A 24,460-nucleotide genomic window follows, 5' to 3' on the forward strand; every position below is an offset into this window, starting at 1 on the left:
GGTGGGGGAGGAGGGCTTTCAATATAAGGTGCTATTAGTTCACTGGATCAGAAAGAAGGTCTTGTGTTGGTTCAAGCTCATCCATTTACACCAAAAGCCTAGTCTTTGTCTTCAAGTCTCAAAACCCAGTGTGAACTAGTTTATGTAAACCCTTCATTCATAGATTTAATACAAAAGGTACCCAAAAGATATTGAATGTGATTGCAATATGTTACAACTAATTTTCCCCCTATGGTTTTATCTATATATTATTACCAAAATATTTTGTTAAGTGTACTGCTTTACAGCTGTTAATAAGCTATAAATCTTTCCATCTTATGCTGTTTGATACCTAAACATCTATGTTTTGATCCTTCACCAATAAAGTCAATGAATAGCCTGACAGAGGCTTTAATGAGCATAGAATCAAGCCCTATGATTTTCACTGTACAAAATCATACAAGATCATCTACTTTAGCCAGATTCGATATCCGACTGTGTATTTGATTTGAATGCATTTCCTCATCCATTTTTGTAAAGGATAAAAAAGGATCCCTTATTAAGTTTGTATAGTCATTGTAAAGCTTTACAATGTTAGATAACAAAGATAAGTATCCATTTCTTTTCTTATAACTAACGTAACTGTACCCAAAAGAGAGGAACAGAATGAGAAGCATTTTGGAACGTTGTGTACTAAGAATTGAGGTTGGGTTTTGTGTGTGCATACTTAAATGCAGAAACTCATTTTCCAGTTATAGTTATCAAGAAGTCAGAAACCAGAATTTCTCAATACATTATGTACTACGTTAATACACATGCATCTGACAAAGTGGGTCTTTGCCCACAAAAGCTTATGCTCCAATAAATCTGTTAGTCTATAAGGTGACACAGGACTCCTCGTCACTTTTACTAATACACAGATACACAGGCAGAGATACACACACAAGCACACACAAAGAGCCACTCATGTAACCCCTGTGCGTAGTATAATTGTGGATAGAATTTAGTGTTATGCCATTATTACAATTAGTGATAGGTAGTCTTCAAGTAGTTCAGCGCTTTCCATAAACATCCAAATAGTTGTTGATCACTAGGAGCAGATGGTATTTACCCAAGAATTCTGAAGCATCTCTCATATGAAATTGCAGAACTACAAACTCTAGTATGAAACCTACTGCTAAAATCATTCTCTGTACCAGGTGACAGGGGGGTAGCTAATGGAATGCTGATTTTTAAATATAGTATTCAGAGGATATCTTGATGAGCCAATGTTCCTCAAATTGGTTGATATAATATTAAAGAACAAAACTATCAGACAAATGTGATATTTTGGTAAAGGAAAAGTCAACATAACTTTGGTAAAGAGAAATCATGCCTATCCAATCTATTAGAATTCTTTGAGTGAGTAAAGAAACAAGAGTGATTCAATGCACATAATAAGACGTTCAGACAGGTTTTGACAGGGGCCATCACCAAAGTCTGCTAAGCAAAGTAAGCAGTCATGGGATAAGAGGGAACATCATATCCTGCATCAATAACTAGTCATAAGATAGGAAACAAAGGCTAGGATTAAATGTTCAGTTTTCACAATGGAGACAAGTAAATAGTGGGATCCCAAAAGAATCTGTCCTGGGGCCAGTGCTGTTTAACACATTTATAAATGTCTGGAAAAGTGATTTGGCAAAGTTTGCAGATTATACAAAACTATTCAAACTAGTAAGTCCAAAGCTGACTATGAAAAATTGCAAAGGGATCACTAAACTGGGGGCCTGGATAACAAAAGGGAAGACAAAATTCAGTGTTGTTTAATGCCAAGTAAAGTCCAAAGCAGACTGTGAAGAGTTAAAAAAAGGGCACAAGACTTGGTAACGGCAAAAAATTGAGAGATGAATTTCAATGTTGATAAATGCACAGTAATACACACTGGAAAAAAATAATTCCATCTATGCTTACAAAAAGATAGTGTATAAATTAGCTGTTACCACTCAAAAAAGAGATCTTGAAGTCATTGTGGATAACTCTTGGAATACATCTGTTCAATGTGCGGTAGCAGTGAAAAAGCTAACAGAACGTTAGGAACGATTAGGAAATGGGAAGATAATTTTACAGAAAATATCATAATTCCACAATTTAAATTGATGGTGTACCAACACTTTGAATACTGTGCAGAGTTTTGAAGACTCCATCGTGAAAAAGACATATTAGAAATGGAAAAAGTACAGAGAAAGGCAACAAACATGATTGGGGTATGGAACAGTTTCCATATGAGAGAGTAACAAGAGTTGACTAAGGAAGCATTTGACAGAGGTCTGGGAACTCATGAATGGTATGAAGAAAGTGAATAAAGTAGTAGTATTTACCCTTTTCAGAACTCAAAAAAATAGATGTCATTCTAAAATTAATAGAGAGGATTTAAAACAAAACTATTTTTTCACACAACAAATAAACAATTGTGAAACTCATTGCCATGGAATATTAAAAATATCACAAAGTTTGTGGAGGGTAGGATCATGATATTTGTGGCTACAACCCCAAGCTCTTATACTCCAATTTCCAAAACCACTGGCCATTACGGTTTGACCTAGAATGGCCTTTCTTATCTAAAACTTATCCAAAATTCTTAAGTGTGATTAATTGTTATATGTCTCATATTATTTCTGGTAATTCCTGCTGCTATTAGGCCAGGAAAATCACATTGGCTGTCCTTTCTCTGGTTGTGGCATATGTTTGTGCATGTTTAGTCTCCTCTCCAAAAACTCTCTACCTGAGTCTGCTTCTGATACCAGATAGAACTGTGATGTGCAAAGATATGCATAGTAACTCTTTAAATCGGTCAGCCAAATCATTTTAAATATGAAAATTTCAGTTCAATTCTGGTTTGAGTTTGGGGTATTGAGTCAGGTCTCTTCTGATTTTAGCCCAACTGCTTCTCCAATCCCAATGTCAACATTCAATAAGAGAAGATTTTTAAGCAGCAATTTTATTTTTAGAGAATTTCATTTAAGGAAAGAACTACGTACAACAATAATTTACTACATATTTTGTGTATGTTGGAAATATGAAATAGAATATTTAGTTTCAAAGTTTGATTGATATCTGCAGTCTTAGGTACTAATGCTACTTTTCATAAAATTCCAGAAACTTTGAAAAGAAACTCTTCTCTTTCCCCAGAAAGACCTAATGAATCTTAGGAGGAGAAAAACAAAAAGGTACTGATAATGTATTCTACTATTGTTTTAATTTAACCAAACAAAGTGTGCCTGAAGTTTTCAGAGCTTATGTACACTTAGGTTACGTCTAGACCACAGGTTTTTGTCGACAGTTTTGTCAACAGATACTGTCGACAAAGCTTCTGTCGACAAAGAGCATCTAGACTACATCCAGTTCTGTCGATAAAGCAAGCCGCTTTGTCGACATGACAGTGTAGACACAATAATGCCTTCTGTCGACAGAACTCTGTCAACAAAAGGTGTTATTCCTCGTAGAATGAAGTTTACAGCCATCGACAAAACTACCAAGTTCTGCCGATGTTATGTTGACAGAACTCAGCGGCAACGTAGATGCAGGTATAGTTTTGTTGACAAAAGTCCACTTTTGTCAACAAAACCCTGTAGTCTAGACACACCCTTAGTGTGTTTGCATGCTGACAGATTCTAGTTCCACAGAAAGGTCCAAATATTGAACTGTGAAGCTATGCTATATGGATACTTTAAATAACTTCTTCATTAAAATACAGTTCCACATTACTTTATTGGGGGTATTCTGCACTCTGTACAATTCAATTACATGTTGAACACTCTAGTCCAGTACTCTCGGGAGTAACTCATGCTGAACCAGAGAATGTGCCAAACCATAGCAGGCAATATTATCTAGCAGCATTGCTAATACTTCTACTGCTTACTAAACTCTTAGAGACATTTAGCGGTAAATTACAGAGCAATACCAACACAGACAACTGAGAGCCAGGATTGATGGCTGTAAAAAACTTTATGGGACCATGGGAAATTTGGACACCCCCCTGGTAAGTGGACATCTGGCTAAGTAAAATCACATCGAACCACGGTTTTTGCTGGACTCGACAGTGCCAGACTAGAGAGGTTCAAGCTGTATCTATATCTTTTTTTAAGAAGGGGAAGAGAAGTAATAAACGATACTATAGGACAATGTTGTATTAGCATACTCAAGGGAAACATAAAAGTAAAATTAAATCTTCTGATTTCTTAGGGATAATGCAAAACATTAACATCAAATGTCATTTAACTGCATTTTAAAAGTTTGCTTAACAAGCATCCTGGGTGCCTTAAGAATAGATTTATTTAATTTTTGCAATATCTTTTTCAGTTAGTGGGTAATTAGCCTAGTATATCTTTAGTATACTTCAACTCTACTATATATACTCCCGTGTTTCCCCACTTTTTGGAATAAATCTGACTTTACTGACTTCAGCAAGTAATGGGACCCTGGCAACATCAACTTAGATAACTTAGAATCATAGAATCATAGAATAATAGGACTGGAAGGGACCTCGAGAGGTCATCGAGTCCAGCCCCCCGCCCTCAAGGCAGGATCAAGCTCCGTCTACACCATCCCTGACAGATGTCTATCTAACCTGTTCTTAAATATCTCCAGAGAGGGAGATTCCACCACCTCCCTTGGCAATTTATTCCAATATTTGACCACCCTGACAGTTAGGAATTTTTTCCTAATGTCCAATCTAAACCTCCCCTGCTGCACTTTAAGCCCATTACTCCTTGTCCTGTCCTCAGAAACCAAGAGGAACAAATTTTCGCCTTCCTCCTTGTGACACCCTTTTAGATATTTGAAAACCGCTATCATGTCCCCCCTTAATCTTCTTTTTTCCAAACTAAACAAGCCCAGTTCATGAAGCCTGGCTTCATAGGTCATGTTCTCTAAACCTTTAATCATTCTTGTCGCTCTTCTCTGTACCCTTTCCAATTTTTCCACATCTTTCTTGAAATGTGGCACCCAGAACTGGACACAGTACTCCAGCTGAGGCCTAACTAGTGCAGAGTAGAGCGGCAGAATGACTTCACGAGTTTTGCTTACAACACACCTGTTGATATAACCTAGAATCATATTTGCTTTTTTTGCAACAGCATCACACTGTTGGCTCATATTCAACTTGTGGTCCACTATGACCCCTAGATCCCTTTCCGCCATGCTCCTTCCTAGACAGTCGCTTCCCATCTTGTATGTATGGAACTGATTGTTCCTTCCTAAGTGGAGCACTTTGCATTTCTCTTTATTAAACCTCATCCTGTTTACCTCTGACCATTTCTCTAACTTGCTAAGGTCATTTTGAATTATGTCCCGATCCTCCAAAGAAGTTGCAACCCCACCCAGTTTGGTATCATCTGCAAACTTAATAAGCGTACTCTCTATCCCAATATCTACATCATTGATGAAGATATTGAACAGTACGGGTCCCAAAACAGACCCTTGAGGAACTCCACTTGTTATCCCTTTCCAGCAGGATTTAGAACCATTAACAACAACTCTCTGACTACGGTTATCCAGCCAATTATGCACCCACCTTATCGTGGCCCTATCTAAGTTATATTTGCCTAGTTTATCAATAAGAATATCATGTGAGACCGTATCAAATGCCTCACTAAAGTCTAGGTATATGACATCCACCGCTTCTCCCTTATCCACAAGGCTCGTTATCCTATCAAAGAAAGCTATCAGATTAGTTTGGCATGACTTGTTCTTCACAAACCCATGCTGGCTATTCCCTATCACTTTATTACCTTCCAAGTGTTTGCATATGATTTCCTTAATTACCTGCTCCATTATCTTCCCTGGGACAGACGTTAAACTGACCGGTCTGTAGTTTCCTGGGTTGTTCTTATTCCCCTTTTTATAGATGGGCACAATATTTGCCATTTTCCAGTCTTCTGGAATCTCCCCTGTCTGCCATGATTTTTCAAAGATCATAGCTAAAGGCTCAGATACCTCCTCTATCAGCTCCTTGAGTATCCTGGGATGCATTTCATCAGGACCTGGTGACTTGCTGACATCTAACTTTCCTACGTGATTTTTAACTTGTTCTTTGTGTATCCTATCTTCTAAACTTACCCTCTCTCTGCTTGTATTCACTACGTTAGGCACACCTCCAGACTTCTCGGTGAAGACCGTAACAAAGAAGTCATTGAGCATCTCCGCCATTTCCAAGTTCCCTGTTACTGCTTCTCCCTTCTCACTAAGCAGTGGGCCTACCCTGTCCTTGGTCTTCCTCTTGCTTTTAATGTATTTATAAAAGGTCTTCTTGTTTCCCTTTATGCCTGTAGCTAGTTTGATCTCATTTTGTGCCTTTGCCTTTCTAATCTTGCCCCTGCATTCCCGTGTTGCTTGCCTATATTCCTCCTTTGTTAGTTGTCCTAGTTTCCATTTTTTATATGACTCCTTTTTTATTTTGAGATCGTGCAAGATCTCCTTGTTAAGCCAAGCTGGTCTTTTGCCATATTTTCTATCTTTCCTACACAGCGGAATTGTTTGCTTTTGGGCCCTTAACAACGTCCCTTTGAAATACTTCCAAATCTCCTCAGTTGTTTTTCCCTTCAGTCTTGCTTCCCATGGGACCTTACCTACAAGTTCTCTGAGCTTATCAAAATCTGCCTTCCTGAAATCCATTACCTCAATTGTGCTGGTCTCCCTTCTACCTTTCCTTAAGATCATGAACTCTATTATTTCGTGATCACTGTCCCCTATACTGTCTTCCACTTTCAAGTTCTCAACTAGTTCCTCCCTATTTGTTAAAACCAAATCCAGAACAGCTTCTCCTCTGGTAGCTTTTTCAACCTTCTGAAACAGAAAGTTGTCTCCAATGCAGTCCAGAAACTTATTGGATAGCCTGTGCCTCGCTGTGTTAGTTTCCCAACATATGTCTGGATAGTTGAAGTCCCCCATCACCACCAAATCTTGGGCTTTGGATAGTTTTGTTAATTGTTTAAAAAAGGCCTCATCCACCTCTTCTACCTGGCTAGGTGGCCTGTAGTAGACTCCTAGCATGATATCACCCTCGTTTTTTACCCCTTTTAGCTTAACCCAGAGACTCTCTACACAGCTATCTCCTACATTCATCTCCACTTCAGTCCAAGTGTGTACATTTTTAATATACAAGGCAACCCCTCCTCCCTTTTTTCCCTGTCTGTCCTTCCTGAGCAAGCCGTACCCTTCCATACCAACATTCCAATCATGCGTCCCATCCCACCAGGTTTCTGTAATACCAATGATTTCATAGTTGTATTTATTGGTTAGCAATTCCAGTTCTTCCTGCTTATTACCCATACTTCTCGCATTTGTATATAGGCATCTAAGATACTGATTTGATCTTGCCTCCCTGTTGTGCCCTGACCCTCCTTTCTCCTTCCCATTATAGGCCGTAGTCCCCCCCATTTCCAACCCATCTCCCAGTCCCGCACATGCAGCACTTACCTGTGGGCTTTGTTCACCTGCCCCCAACAAACCTAGTTTAAAGCCCTCCTCACTTAAGTTTTAAAGTTCAGTTTGAGTCATAAACAGATATCAACTGACTCAGACAATATGACAACTCCATGGCATCCAGAAACAAGCATTTCTCTAAATAGTTTGAAAGTACAGTAATGACCAAAAATGTTTTGGGCACATAAGTATTTGAGTATCTCAGCTTTAATTTGACATAAAAAATGAAGCATATGTTCATGAACATAGCCATCGTATTGCTAGGTTATGGATGAAAAAAAAAGAATGATAGCAGAAATGAGACTCTGTTTACATAGAAACATGCTGCATGTCTGCTGTGGGGTAGTATTAAAAAAATCAATCCCCTCATATTTTGAGTCAAATAAAGAAATACAACTACATTTTGTACTGATACTTTATTAGTACTTTGCAAATAACAAATCCTTTCAACTGTTATTCACATCAATGTCAATACTGTTGGTAGTGAATAAAGCACTTTGTTTAAGAAAAGAGAGTTCACTCAATGAAAAATCAATTTTGTGGCTCCTTTGGACCTTACAGTATAACTGTTATAACTCATATATATTTGTTCACTACACTGAGTGACATTCATTAGCACTTTTCAGGTTTGCAGGTCCATTGAATGCGGTGGCACATAGCAGATAAAGATGGCATAAATCTGCTTTTTTAGCTCTTCCAACTAACTTGAGTATTTTGGGTTTTAAAATGTCCTAAATAAAATGAGACATTCCTAACTTATGTTCCATTTTAATCCTGTCCACAGAAAAATCTTTAGGCCCAACCACATTTTTCTCCCCATAAAAATGCCCATTTAGTTAGAGTGGGCAGCCTGGAGTTATGTTTAAGAAAATGGAAAGTAGTAATCAAACCTAAGTTAGACCTTCAATCGGGTTTAAAATGGCAATCGTAATGGCAATGATACTTAAGCAGAAATCAACACCTGGAACAGATCTGAACCTACACGAAAGTAAGACCAGATAATCCAAGAACAAAAGGAATTATACTCAAGAAAGAGACTACAATGTCAAATTTATAAGACTCTAAAAAGACTCAACTTATAATAGGAACAGCAAATGATTAATAGCATCACAGAATTAAAGATACCAGAAGGTCAACATCAGCAAAATTAAGTTAATTCCTTCTTTGCCAAAAGCATTTTTTAATACATATTTTCTACATCTAACCAATCACATGCATCTCATTGCATTTGGGTTTTGTTTTTAAGTAAGGTACATGAACCCTGTTTGTCGTTTTCTGCATATGAGTCTGGGCTTGTATATGCTGCTACAGATGTATAAAATGAGTACGTTATCCGAACATTTTCCATCAAATCTGGGCAGAATCTTTTCATTATTTAGGCACACACAAAAAAAGATAAAAAGATCACAAATTTCTAATTAATAAAAGTAATCTTCTCTTTACCCAGGAATTTGTTTCACTTAGAGGATGTAGTGCATTACCAGAAGAGCTAGGATGATATTACGAGAATGCTCTTTTCATAATAACTATATTGCTTGCTTTATATTTTATTACTTTTTCATAGACTAATCATGGCAAATATCTCAGTATAGTGTAGAGCTGAATTAAATGTATGATGATTGGTGCATCAGATTAATTAACAAAAGGAATAAACATCAATCCTGATAGTATAGAATCACCTGGTGCATCAGTCCAGTAATAGACTGGATGGTCAGTTCCTGCCATTAAATGTAGAAAGAGAATATATTTAGTCTGTTCTCTGGTTCCAAAATCTGAGGAAGGAGAATCTGCTCTTCAATACTTATTTTTGGTACTTAAAATCTACTTAAGATCAAGAACCATCACAAATAAGTAAATAAATAAATAAAACCAGACTGATTATAAGCCAAATTCACTGAAACAGGCTTAAACAAACAAACACACACACACACACACACACACACACACACACACACACACACTAGAACCATTCCCCGCTACCCCCCCAAAAAAACCAAGACACAAAACAAACCTCAATCCACAGCAATTTCATACCATTTAACAAACAACCATAGATTTTCATTTAGCTGAAATAAAGGTTATCATACATTGATTAAACTCTAACATCCATTCTTTCTCCACAAAAATATCCCATAAACAGCTGTTTAATAATTCCCCTAAAGTATGTAGGTCCCATATCTAATCAACTCAAATTCTAGGGAATATTACTGAATGGTAAAAAATGATTTGTTTAATTTCAATTTAATATTAATCTATCACCAATTTAAAAGCAAACCAGACCAAAATAAAACCCCCACTACAGTTCAGCAATGTTTTGTGTGTGTATCTGTGTGCTGAGAACTCTGGCAGGGGATCAGGGATTTCATGTGTAGGACAGTGCTCCAGGGTAGGATCATGGGGTTCCTTTACTTTTGTAAAAGGTCTGGTAACAAGAGGCTGCGTTGGGCTGTGATTGAGAGGTTCAGGAGATGGGAGTGGTGTCAGGGTTGACTCTGGGTGACATTTACCTCAAGCAGCTCTCAGAAGCAACTGCACATCCTGCCCACCTCCAGCTCCTATGCAGAGGCACAGCCAGGTGGCTCCGCATGCTACCTCATCCACAGCCTCACCCCAGCTCCCACTGGCCATGTTTCACAGCCAGTGGGAGCTATAGAGCCGGCTCTTTGGACGGGAGACGCTAATGGAGTCCCCTGGCTGCCCCTCCGCAAAGGAGCTGGAAGAGGGACTGCTTCTTAGCCCCGCTGTGCTGCCAACTGGACTTTTAATAGCCTGGTTGGTGGTGCTATCCAAAGCCATCAGTGTTCCTCTTTGTCTGGGCATCCTGGTAAAAAAAATTAGACACTTGGCAACCCCAATTCTTATGCACTCGCTCATATACTTTACAGCAGTCTCTCTCAAAATGAGCTGCAGGCTCACTCTGAAAAAGCTGCTACTGGGCTGCTCTGGTTTGTTTCTTTCCTGGCTCCACAGTCATGATTCTTTGTGGCTCCCAGTGGCTATGGTTCACCATTTGCAGCCAAGAAGTGGCATGGCCTGAGCCACAGCTTCCCATGGCTGACCTTGGCTGCAAACGGCAAACCAAAATCAATGGGAACCACAAGTTTCCATGGCTGCAGAGTCAGTAAATAAACAAATTGGAGAGGCCCATTGTCAGCTCTCTCAAAGCAGGCCCACAGCCTACTTTGGGTATGTCTACACTACAGAGTTTTGTCAGAAAAAAAGCCGTTTTTCTGACAAAACCTAAGTTATGTCCATACTGCACTCGCGTTCTTCTGAAAGTAAAATGAAAGAACAGAGGGGTTTTTCTGGCATTGGTAATCCTCTTTCTACGAGGAAGAAAGTGCTCTTTTGGAAAAAGGTGTGTGTGGACGGGAAAGAGGGACTTCTTTCAAAAAAAGAGGAAAAAGCACAGGTGCCCTGTGGCCATTCCTTCTTCAGTAATCACAGCTTAAATGCGAGATAGTGTCCATTCAGTCCATTCAGAAGCAGATTGCTTTTTCAATGTGCTTTTGTGTATGGATGCTCTCTTTCAGAAGAAGATATTTCAGAAGATCTCTTCTGATAAAAGGTTTTCCGAAAGAAGCCTGCAGTCTAGATATAGCCTTTGAGAAAACTCCCTTGCAGCACTGATTTTAGTGGGACTACTCACATAAAATAGTCCCTATTTTTTAGAAGTGCAATAGAAATTGACCCTGAAAAAAGACTCCATGATTAAGGCCTGTGATTGGCTCTGACATAAATTGAAAAGCTAGAAGTACTTCTAATCTTAACTGAATGCAAACAATTACATTAATATAATGCTAAAAATCACAAAAATCTGGCATATTGCATATGTTAATATTTAACAGTATGGCTGATGGGGCTCAATTGTATATCCTGTAGGATTAAGATATAAATATTACAAGAAAGGCTTGATCTTACAAAGAGATCCATTAGATAGTCCTTTATGCCCAAATTGATTCCCATTGACTTCAATGGACCGCATGCAAGCAAGTGAGACCTAGACTCCTGGATGCCTTTGTAGGATGGGCAGAATGAGGTATAATATTAAGCTAAACATTTAAAGAATAAATCAGAGTCAAACGAGTATTTCTGGCCCAAGTTGGTGTTCTGTGGCCCAAGTTAAAAATAGTCTAATTTTGGACTGTTGGCAGGAATTAGGAGCATGCACTTTTTTTCTTTAATTACAATGAATAAATAATTTGGATGATGCTATTCAATTTGAGAGTGTAATTGTTCATAGAAACTCTACTATACAGCTGGTTTTCCTTTATAGATAAATCTATAATACAATACTTAGCAAGCCAAGTGCTTTGTTTATGTGAATATTTCTTTCTGTGGCATGCTATAAGAATCAGAGAATATCTAATTTATCTTTTGCAATTTAGATAACACTGTCTAACGCAGATGTCAGATGGAAGAAGGAAATTCATTGATTGCTTAGACAGTAGCACATTTCTGATAGGAGACAGAGATATTTTCACCACTACTAAAGAAGAAAAAAATCCAAGAAAAGGGGAAAGAAATATCTCCTCACAAAAAAGGTATTATCTGACATATATTTACTTTATTCTACTCTAAAGGCCTCAGAAAGTAAATTAACAATTATTTTCAGTATGGAACAGCCACTAAGTAGTGCTTGAGCCTTCTACCAAAAAATGAATAAAATATACAAAACTTAGTGCCATTAAACAGAGTTTTTCTTGTGTAATTACAAATTTCATGTCTATACAGACCAGCTAGTTTTAAAAGATTTCTGGAGCAAGTCCTCAGTCTGGTTTTAAAAATACTTGTATTTTGTCAGAGACTGTGCCACAGCCTTTGATTCCACTTCTCTGAGATGGTGTTTAACTTTGATCTGCATATGCAAGGTATTCATAGCAGGAACAATGAGAGCAAAATTCACATTACAGTACTAGATTTGGACTTTGACACTAATTTCCCCATCAGGACTCTGCTTACTGTGGGAGAGAAACAAGAAGGCTGCAATGAAGAAGATAAAAGTAAGGGAGGACACAGGGCTGGGAAGATGTGGGTCTAAGCAGAAACACAGAGGTATGAAAGCTGATCCACAATTATCCTTTAATAAAAACAAAAACGAAAACAATTGCTTTTATGAGGATTTGACCCTAAGCATTTATGGAGGCTGCTGCCCCATTTCTCATACTGCTCACAATCTTTGTGAAGATATTCCACCTTCCACAAACCAAGGGACCACATAACTGGATTTACAAATATTCACCAGGTGCAAGGAAGGAAGGAGCTTAGACCCATCAGATGTAAAATGGCTTGCCTAAAGCTGCAGCTGTTCTCCTTTCCTGGACATAAATAGCCAGCTGTTCAAGATGGTGAACTGTGCAATTGACTAGCAACCAGACAACCACAGAAAGAGCAGCTTGAATGCCCCACTTTGAGGGCCTGTGTGGAAGAACATCTTGAAGTTTCCAGGTTGGAGCCAAGTGTCCTTGAATAGTTATGTCTTTTGCTTTCTTTTACTATTGTGTTTTTAACCTTTTTAAAGCAGCTTTTTCCTTTGATTAACACCAGTACATCAGACATCCTGTGTCACAGCTGATGTGATACAGCACACCAGAGAGTTTTATATGTACAGGCAGTCCCCGACTTACGCGGATCTGACTTATGTCGGATCCGCAGTTACGAACAGGGCTCGCCCCGGAGGACACAGACTGCGGGACCTCGCGGTCCTGCCGCCCGTGTATTCCGGGGCTTTCTTCGTGTCTCCCTGGTCTGCAGACCAGGAAGACGGGGAGCACAGCCGCGGAGGGGCTCGGGGAGCGAGGCAGCCCAGGCGTGCCTGGGCTGCTCCGCTGCCAGCTTCCCCGAGGCTTTGCAAAGCCACAGTGGTGCTTGGGCAGAAAGGAAGCCTCGGGGGAAGCCGGCAGCGGGACAGCCCAGACGCCCCGCGTCTGTCCCGCTGCTGGCGTCCTCAGAGGCTTTGCTCCCCGTCTCCCTGGTCTGCTGGTCTCCAGCAGACCAGGGAGACGGGGAGCAAAGCCGCAGAGGACCCAGGCAGCAGGACCGCGGTGCGTCTCGGTGCACTGCCCGCGTCTTCCTGGTCTGCTGGGGTGGGGGGGGGGGCGCAGCTAGTACGCCCCCCCCCCCAGCAGACTAGGCTTTTCTCCAGACGCCTGTGGCAGAGCAGCTGGGGCGCTGCCGGTTGGTCCCGCAGCGCAGCTCTGGGCGCTACTGGACCAACCCAGCAGCACCCCAGCTGCTCTGCCCCAGGCGTCCCAAAGTCAGCTGCTGCTGAAACTGACCAGCGCTGACTACAGGAAGCCCGAGGCAGAGTTGCTCTGCCCTGCGCTTCCTGGAATCAGCTGCTGATCAGTTTCAGCAGCAGCTGACTTGGGGATGCTTGGGGTTCTTAAGTTGATTCTGTATGTAAGTCAGAATTGGCGGTCAGTTTCAGCAGCGGCTGAATCTGGACGCCAGTTCCGACTTACATACAGATTCAACTTAAGAACAAACCTACAGTCCCTATCTTGTACGTAACCCGGGGACTGCCTGTATACCAAACTGTTATGTTCAGCGATACTCAGTACTCCATGTGAAGTACATAGTACAGGTAACAGATATGGGATAGATATGTTTTCTTCCAGACTCTCCCACATATATCTGAGGGTATGTCTACACTACAAACTTAGTTTGAACTAACGTCCTTTAGTTTGAACTAACTTTCATAGGTGCTACACTAGCACTCCGTTAGTTCGAATTTAATTCGAACTAACGGAGCGCTTAGTTTGAACTAGGTAATCCTCATTCCACAAGGATTAAGCCTAGTTCGAATTTACTAGTTCGTATTAAGGGCTGTGTAGACCCTTAATTCGAACTAGTGGGAGGCTAGCCCTCCCCAGGTTTCCCTGGTGGCCACTCTGGCCAACACCAGGGAAATTTGTATGCCCCCCTCCCAGCCCCGAAGCCCCTAAAGGGGCACGGGCTGGCTACGGTGCCCGTGCCAGGTGCAAGCCTGCCAGCACACAGCCAGCAGACCCTGCACCTGGCACGGATCAAGCCGGCCACCCGCTGCCATCCAGCCCTCCCCCTCTTCCTGGGACCAGGCTGGCATCTCCCGGGAGCTTGCCCGGGATCGCAAGAGGTGGGCACCCACCTGGGCTAGTGCAGACATCGTGGACCTCGTCCACGATCTCCGCACTAGGCACAGGAAAGTGGCCGGCTAGGGCAGGAGAGCTGCCAGCCTGGCCACCCAGGAGCAGGTGTGCATGAAAATCAAGGGGGTCCACTGAGCCCCCCGACCCTGAGCCCTGAGCTTACAATGACCGTCCTGGGTCAGACCAAAGGTCCACCTAGCCCAGTAGCCTGTCTGCCGACAGCGGCCAACCCTAGGGACCCTGGAGGGGATGGACCGAAGACAATGACCAAGCCATTTGTCTCGTGCCATTCCTCTCCAGCCTTCCACAAACTTGGGCAGGGATACCACTCCTACCCCCTAGCCAATACCACTCCATGGACCCAGCCTCCATGACTTGATCTCACTTCCCTTTAAACTCTGTTCTAGTTGTAGCCTTCACAGCCTCCTGCAGCAAGGAGTTCCACAGGTTGATTCTTTGCTTTGTGAAGAACAACTTTCTGTTACTAGTTTGAAGCCTGCTACCCATTCCTTTCCTTTGGTGTCCTCTAGTCCTTCTTTATGGGAACTAATGAAGAACTTTTCTGTATGCACCCTCTCCATCCAACTCCTGCTTTTAGAGACCTCTATCCTGTCCCCCCCCCGTCTCCTCTTTTCTAAGCTGAAAAGTCCCAGTTTCTTTAGCCTCTCTTCATATGGGACCTGTTCCCAACCCCTGATCATTTTAGTTGCCCTCCCCTCTCCCAGCCTCTCTCTTCCCCACTCCCACCTCCTTTTCCCAGTCTCCCCCAGTTTTGTTCAATAAAGACAGATTCCATTTTTTAACACAATTGTCCTTTATTTTGAACATCAAGAAAAGGTGCTAGGGTAAGTGGAAGGAGGTGAGGGAGGAATGGGGTACGAGCCCCCGATGGGGAGGACTGGGCTGGCTCTGCGGGCTTCTGGGGGTGGAAGCTCTCCTGCAGCCCCTCAATTGCCCCCTCTGCCCAGATGGCAGCCTGCGGCAAGTGCAGCCGGGCTGATGGCCGAGTGGTGTGATGTGCCCAGTGTGGGTACTCCGGGCACTCCATGCCAGGACTGCTTTGCAAGTGGGGCACCCCTGAGAACTGTCTGTCCGGGGTGGGGGTCAGGACCATTTAAGTGCAGCCCTCGGCTAGCCTGAGACAGCATCTCCATGCTCTAAGTCCTCCTCTGATGCCCTGCCGGCTCTGCTTCCAGCCATCCTTAAGCCTGGCTCAGGGTCCACTTAATGTGGACATGCTAGTTCGAATTAGCAAAACGCTAATTCGAACTAGTTTTTAGTTCTAGACGCGTTAGTTTGAATTAGCTTAGTTCGAATTAACTAATTCGAACTAAGTTAGTTCAAATTAGCGCTGTAGTGTAGACATACCCTGAGTGATACAGAGCAAGTCCCATAAACCTCTCCATACCTCATACTCATGATGATAATGATATTTTCCTACTTCAGGGAGGTGTAATGTTTCTGTGATCACAAAATGCACTGAAACTATAGTGGAGAGTACCATAGAAATACAGTATATATAACTAACAGATTTAATTTCTTTTCACGATAAATATAATTTACAGGATCTGTTTTTCATTCATGTGAATATGTATAATTCTGTGATATATAGTACGTAATGAAAAGTAAATATAATAAGAGTAATAATAGAAAGTGATCTTTTAAGATCTTACAAGATAAATAAACTGTCTTTTACCTTATTTAGTTTCCAAGTCATCACATTTTATCTTTTCTATTTGTCTTTATGACTAGTATTTCTTTGACGGAGAAATCAAAGTTTCCTGTACTGTCATTTATTACCAGTCAAGAAGCTTTCAAGACAGTCTGAATGTTTACTATGCTTTGACTTAGATTTTACAGAGTTTGTGTGTGTGTGTGTGTGTGTGTCAGTGTCTTGCTATCATATTTCCTCTTCGAGACCATCTAATTTAGGAACTTACATGATTCCCATTACAATAATATCTAAGCCTCAGATCCTCCAAGATATTTAGTTGCTTAACTCCCAGTGATATTAAAGGCAGTTAGACTCCTAAATATCTTGGAGGATCTGGGCTTTACTGACTCTCTATTTTTAATGTATGTATCCTCGTATCACTCCTGTATGGTGGGAAAACTATAATATTCCCATTTTACAGATGGTAACTGAGGAACAGAATAGCTAAGTGATTTTCCAAGATAACAAAAGAAGTCTGTGGCAGAGCAGGAATCAGGTCTCCCAAGTAAGAGCTAATGCTCTAACAATTGGATCATTCTTCCTATCCCATTCAGACACCAAGCATTCATCATCCTCTGTAGATCCAAGCCACTTTGTTATTTCATTATAGAACATAACAGGACATGAAATATGGAACTTACTAAATACAGAAAATATTAGTTGCAATATAGACATGGAAATTTAAAATGTTGTTCATATTAAGTAACTTCAGCTGCATGCATTTAGGTTTTCAATAATATGAAAGATGGATTTCAATGCAAATGGCTTACAAATGACCTATTCAAGCTAGAATGATTCTAATTGCCAAAGCCTTTTTTTCACTCTATCGTTCAGATCTGGGTTGTGGACAGCCAAAATGGAATGGAAATTTTATGTAAATAAATGTGGTGGAAACTTCCTGTAATTATGTTTCTCCACCCACTGCCTGATTTACCTGCCAGTTCCATAAGAAAAAACTGTGTGTAGCGTGTGTATGTTTTATTTTAATCCACTTTTGCATTTGATTTAATACAGTTCCCAGTTGCTAGTCAGATGACCATCCCCTTTTGGCAACATTCACTATTTTACTTGATGATAGGAAGAGGTGTTAATATATAGCTCTTGATCTTCAGCTTCAATGGAATTATAGTGATTTATTCCAATTGAGCATCTGGCTCATGGATTTCACATAGCACATTTTGCACTGGATGGAAATACAATATACCCCAAGAGGGATTTTTCCATCACAAAGAGAGGTAGGAAGCCTAAAAGACAATATTTATTAAACATGAATACACACACATATGGGCCAGAATATAATCAAATATTCTCTGCATCAGAACATTTCAAAACAGGCAGAGGAATAGTAGATTCTGAGAGTCACTAGTTTCCAGCTGGATGTGGCGACCTTAATAATAAAACCTGATTTTGAAAATCTGTAAAACTAAAGCAACCTGCACGGGTTAAAAATAGCTGGAAAGTTTGGGACAAATTAGGTAAAGCACCAGGTAAATACTGGGCAGGAGGTTCATAAGAACTATTCTGATTGTTCTCATTCTCTGAAAAATTTTGTATTTGGCTAGTGTAAGTCACAAATGGCTTGGTATAGGAACCTTACATGTTTTAGGACTGATTCTTGTGACTAGTTTTTGGGGGAGTTAGATTTGTTCATGGAATTAGTTATCTGTAGTGGTTTCCATATGTATTACAAACTTTAAAGAGATTATCAGTAATGCTGGGTGGTAAGCGGGGGAGGGGGCAAGAATAGACACCGATGAAAGGAGGACAAAGAGGAAGAGTGAGAGGGTAAAAGGGTCAAATCAGGGAAGAAAAGGGATCTATTAACTTGACTAGTCTAGAAGTCATATCACTCATACATTCACTTTATATACCCTATACTTTTATACAACTCTTCCTATTGTGGGGGAGTGCTTTAGCTAGTTCATTTATAGCTAATTCAGTAAAAGGTGTCAACTTTTTCTTTTTAATCAGGATGGGACAATTATTCTCTGACTCAAGTCTAGAATTCAAGTCTAGAATATTTTTAAACCCTACTGAAATCATCACAAATAAATTGCAATATGTGTTACTTGGAAAATAAATTCTTTCATCAGTACATAAACAGAACATAAGACCTATTTAATGTATGCATGTCTTCCTACCAAGCACAGATCACTACTCAAATATTAATAAAACATGATTACTGACTGTAGTCTACGACATGTATTAAAAGAAGAAAATTGATGATAATACCAGTGTATCTATAAAACATGAAGACAACATGTAGAAATGCAGCACCACCAAAACAAATAAACTTGCTCAGATGTTCTGCAACACATTGGTTCTTACATCTTCCCTGGCTGTCAGAGACAAAAATCCTGCAGTTCTTCTCTAGATCTCATTCATTTTTAAACATTTCAAAAGTAAGCCAAATCTTTTCTTGAGTATCTGCACTTTCATTTTTAACATTAAGTACAAAGCTTCCCCCCTGAAACTACATAACTGACTAATGAATATTCTTTTTCACAAATTATGTGAGTGCATGTCATTATATTGCTTTCATTTCCCCTTTTTTGATAGATGTAGCTTCAAATAACACTGTACACTAAATTTGCCAGTAAGATATATTTTTGCAGTGGAAACACCATTCCAAAGTGATTGAGAGAATACCAGAGAGATGAAAGATTATGTACTACTCAAGTTCATACATCATATATTGAAAAAATAATTGGCAACCTTATTTTGGAGTAAATTAACTACAGCACACCTCTATCTCTGCTATCCTTCATGACAGTGAAACACAGTATATTGATATTTACTGTTAGCATAATCACTAGAGAATAATTGCCTCCTTTTAGTCACTAAATAAATCAATTTTACGTACAAGACAAAAATATGAAAAGAAACCAGATATTGTGTTTAAAGAAAACATGATTCATTGTCTGAATTTCTCTCAGATCAACACATGGTATGATTTCCTGATATATATCTGTCCAATTTAATAGGTTTAAATACAGATAATCAGGTTTATTGGTAGCTTCTCATATTTTGGGTGGAAACTGTGCAAGTCAGAGGTTCATTAGCAGGTAAGAAAACAAATTTCCAGTACAAGCAGAAATGGTTCCACAATCTCATATTGAGCCATAGTATAAACACATGAATTAATTTCCAGATGCAATATAAACGATATTGAACTCTGCATAGAAGCAAATAGAACCTGCAACAGATATTCCTGCATAACAATCTTTCTTTAGGTGTTTTGTTTCCTACCCCAAATACATTGCAACTAACTTATTTTTCTGGTGTCTCTGAGACGTGTAAGAATCTATTTCACCATCAGCCTGCAGGAAAAAACCTAAGCTTTACCCAGCTTTTAAGAAGTGTTTCACTGGAAATGACATGCATTGTTCTTCATTCTTAAGACCCATGATACAGCAATTATGTCTACACTGCCCATTTTGCGCAAAAAATATGCAAATGAAGCAAAGTGTGGAATACGGCCGCACCTCATTTGCATAATTAATGAGGCTCCATTTTTGCACAAGTGGTCTTTGTGCAAAAAGGAGCTATCTACATGGCTTTTTTTGTGCAAAAACACGCTCTTGCACAAGAGCAGTTCTTCCTGAAAAAAATGCAAAAGAATGGCCCTTGCGCAAGAGGGGGTTCTTGCACAAAATGGAGCCTCATTAATTATGCAAATGAGTTGTGGCAATATTCCATGCTTTGCCTCATTTGCATATTTTTTGTGTAAAACAGGGGCAGTGTAGAGATAGCTCCAATGAATGGACCGCCCAATATTTTCAAATAATTATATAAGTCAATTCAAAATGATTTTCTGTTGGATAGGGCTAATGGCATATTCTTTCAAAATTAGACAGGTCCTTTTGACATTGAGGTTTGGAGAGGAAGGAGGAGTTGAAAAAATGTTGGAGTAACTCTTATGCAGAGAGGTTGTTTTCTGTAATACAGTACATTGCTATTATAGTATGTACAGGTTCAAACTATGATATAACTTTTGTAAGAATGTTGAAGATTTTAATGCAAATTATATTAAAAGCATATTTTCTCTTGTCACCAATATTATGTTTCAGATGATATAGCCATTACAGGATTATTTTAAAAATAGAACTAGAGCTAGATTGATATGGAATACATGCAGTGAAATCCTGGCCTTACTGAAATCAGTGAATGTGTGCCATTAACTTCAATGGAGACAGGATTTCACTGCTGGTATTCACAGGTGTGCACAATCTGATCAATCTGCTGGATGATTGTGCAGGTGGGCCTGATGGAGAGAAGAAATGGTTCTGTTTTGCCATAGCAACATTAGACATTAGATAAGTGTTGAATTCAAAAGGTATCATTCCACAAACAAATATAGTGGGCTTCAACATGTTATTTTCTGCCATAAATAATGCCCAAGTTATCTATCCTACCAAAACACTGAATATCCTCTCCATTTCCCATTCAGAAACCTGAGTTCTCCACATGTCTCTAAAACAGGCCCAAACCCAAACCTCATTCAGAACACTTTCAATACTAACTGGAACTTAGACTATTTAGATACATCATCTAGGCAAGAATAAACGATGATCATAAAATCTTTTTTCTATGTCTAAGTAGTTGCAATGCACATCACAAATGATCTTTAAATAAAAGGAAGGCAATGTCTTTTTTTTTTTTTTTTTAACAATACCAGACAAAGATATTAGGAGCCTGTAATTACCTGTAACGGTTAATTCTGTAGTTCTTCTGACAACAAAGAGTCCATATTTTAACTCACAAGTGTAATTTCCAATGTCATCTTCTCTAACCTCCCGGATGATGAGAGTGTCCCTTTTGAACACAATACTCGGTCTCCATGTTTTTACCTTGCATTCCTGTTCAAAGACAATATAATACACCCATGACTTGAATTTAAATTTGGTGAATATTGACTACATTGCCGAAGTTAAAGAACCTAGGAAAGGCTTAGATTACTTATGATATTTCATATACACTATGTGTCCCCAAAATTCTACTTCATTGAGTACCATGAAAGCTGTCTGAATGCAAGAATGGCAGAGAATGTACTCCTTATAACGATGGTGCAGTAAAGGAATATCTTTACTATCTTAATTAATATTGTCTCTGGGACTATTACATATACAGAAAACTTATCTTCATTATATTAATGACAGCTAGAGGGCATGGGAAGTCAGTGTAAAGCAATAATTAATCAAAAAGAAGGGAAGCAGCAGTGAATGAGGAAAAAAGGAAGAAGCAAGTTACATTTCCATTTCTGAAAACACCTTAGAATTTGATTTGAAAGTTTTCACTTATCAATGAGCTTACTATGGACTCAATGGGGTAGTACAAATTAGACATTGCATTATTTATATATGTAAAATATAACTTGTCTCAATTTAATTACTACTGATAAAATTGTGTATGTTTTATTAATGCTGAAACACGTTCTTATTTTAATTGTTTAACAAGCAGGCCCATCCGCTAAGTTGAAATTTGTTAATGCCTCAGAGCATGTGTATGTGTTGCCAGTTTTTATTGGTTCTCCCTCATATTGTTTTTTCCTCCTTATTTTTTTTAAATTTCCTTGGTTGTATTTCAAATAATTAAAGTAGATCATGTAATTACTGCTGCTTTTGGCCATTTTTCAGGATTTTCCAAACATTGTCTTTCTAAGAAATACGTTACAAGTCAACAGAATAATGTCCTTGCGATTTTTGATACAACTGTACAAAATAAGCTGCTCACATTGACCAGAATAGCAGCTTTCTGTTCTTACAGAATATAGGCGAGTTTTGTAAAAGGTCATTCTGACTTTTCTTAAAAATAGAAATATGTCCTCACATCTGATAACCCACAATGACATTTTATGAATCCTGGCAACCTACCAACTAAAAGTAGTTTTTGACATAAAATCCTTAGATACTTATTCTATTATATATTTTAAATCATAGAATATTTCAGGTGACACTATTAATAATTATTACCCTACATTTTCAAAGGCAGTGGCATGGTCAGGATCATTCTAGATCATAATTTTTCATAATCACTGGATAATACAGTCTAGGTATTCTATTTATAAAGGGGCTAAGTAAACCTGTATGCTTCAAGCTGAAATATGTTTCAGCTGGTAAATTACAGTTCATGATTCCTGTACACACATACACACACACACACTACTAATTTCAGGTTTACCTAAGAGATCAAAACTATTTTGGTTTATCCACTAGGACACTAGGCTTAAGAAACAGACTCTACAAGGTGCAAAGTGCTCATGCAAAATGCTGAGTACCCTCAATTCCAACTGCTGTCAATGGGAGCTTCATTTAACAAGTACATCACAGAACCAGAGCTTAAATATCTCTCCAGAAAAGCAAATTAGTGCACAGTGTTGAAAGAAAGTTATCAACAACTCATTGAGAAATATGGATATTTTAAGCGAAAATATCCCAGATTTTCTATCTGGGATATTGTTGTTTCACTTTTCCTCCCATAATTTTGTGAATGATGTGAATAATGGACAGATCTCAAGCCTTAAACAGCAATTATTACTCTTGGCTGAATTGTAGGATGTACTATTTAAATTGCATACTAAGGTAAAAATGTGCAGTTTCTTCTGCAAATAATGTTTTCTCTTCATATCGTTCAATGTAAATTTCACATTTGGAAATTAAGGATTATAATAGTGAAAGTCAGAATCTGATATGGGGCAGACAACTGCTGTGTCTGCTTCCCCACCCTGCCTTACCAATAAGCATCATAACAGATATCCCTGATCTCCCTGATAACGTGTTTTTTTTTCTTTTCCAGTTTTGTACTTCCCAGTTGAAAGAGGACCACCAGTTATTTGATTGTTTTGTGATACAGCTAGGTGGGAAGAGGAAGATACCAAATAAGGAACTTTCAATTTTGCCTAAGAAAGCATTTGAATCCTTGTCTCTAGAGGTAAAAACTACATTAAACACTTTACCATCAAGTTCCTTTATTGTCCTATCGCTCTTTGTCTTGTTATTAATGTTTCTTAAATCCATCCAAACTGTATATCACGTCCAAATAAAATGTTGAGATAATTGAAAATGCAGCAGAACTTGACATCATATTTTGTTGAAGGCAACAGAAGTCTTCTGTACTCCTTACCTTATACCATAGGATTTCAGGCTCTTTATATGGACTTAAAAAATCCTCTATGTCAGGGCATGAGATTTCCTTGCTTTTGCTAAGTTCAGCTTTTTCAAAGTACTTCATCTTTGAATGGTAGCAAAGTCCAGTGTCATTTTCACCCACTGTCAGCGAAATGGATACTTTCATACAGTAAGTAGAGTTTCTGTAATATAACACAAATAAAAATAATAGGCCCAGTGTGAAAAATAAATTCCAGTCACATAATTGTTTTGATGCAGTGATATTCATCCTAGGCAGGGAAGGTGTCTATGTGTGTGAGTGTGTGTGTGGGGGGGGAAATCAAACTATTCTTGCTTTATATATTTTGTGGGAAGGGGCTCTTCTCTTTCCAATCCCAATCTCAACCACTAAATTTTAATGTAATAACAGTAATTGGCTTGAATCCATGATTGAACCCTTTCCTTTTCTCTACCTTCCCTTCCCTCCAGACTGTTCATTGTTGGGCAGCTTCCTCCTAAGAGAAGGCCAAGAAAAGCTCCATGCACTAACCAGCAAAAAACCTAAATCATCCTTTTGACAAACACAATCACAACAGCTCTCTGGGGTGAGCAAATCAGCTACTGCACAGCAGCCTAGTGTCAAATTGGGACTTTTGGCATCACACCATGAATTGGAGGGTTAGCCTCCTATTCATCACATTCAAGCAGGTTTTCAAGGGAAGCAATAATTCAAACTACAGTTTTAAACAACATTTGATTAAAAATCAGACTTGTGGCCTTTCACTCCATAGAAAACAGTTGAGTCTAAGTGTATTTTAAACTAGAGAGCTACTGGCTTGTTTACCTTAGTTTCTCATCCCCATATTCCCAGGCCTAAATGTTACCCCGGCAATATCCTCAGCTTTGGGCTCTGCAACTTATTGCTTTCCTTTGGTGACCATATGTTGATATGCCAGACAGTCGGAGCCTGGGGAACGTTGTTTTGCTTTCCTTATTTTGCTATGTACTATAATTAGTCTCAAAGACAAAATGACTCAAAAGGACTTATTTTTTCATTTTGGATTTCC

At 39.2% G+C, this 24,460-nt stretch overlaps 1 protein-coding gene across 5 annotated transcripts in view; it reads right to left on the bottom strand.

Moving 5' to 3' along the window:
* IL1RAPL1 (interleukin 1 receptor accessory protein like 1) overlaps positions 1-24,460 on the bottom strand; it is a 1,160,102-nt gene that overhangs the window by 419,386 nt on the left and 716,256 nt on the right. For all 5 annotated transcript variants that reach the window (XM_075913277.1, XM_075913279.1, XM_075913280.1 and 2 more), the window contains 2 exons: positions 23,410-23,596; positions 20,993-21,146 (listed from right to left, as the gene is read on the bottom strand). In XM_075913277.1, coding sequence (XP_075769392.1) covers positions 20,993-21,146; positions 23,410-23,596 — 341 coding nt within the window. The remainder of the gene's footprint in view (positions 1-20,992; positions 21,147-23,409; positions 23,597-24,460) is intronic.

This window comes from Pelodiscus sinensis, chromosome 1, assembly GCF_049634645.1.
Source record: "Pelodiscus sinensis isolate JC-2024 chromosome 1, ASM4963464v1, whole genome shotgun sequence".
Classification (NCBI taxonomy): domain Eukaryota; kingdom Metazoa; phylum Chordata; order Testudines; family Trionychidae; genus Pelodiscus; species Pelodiscus sinensis.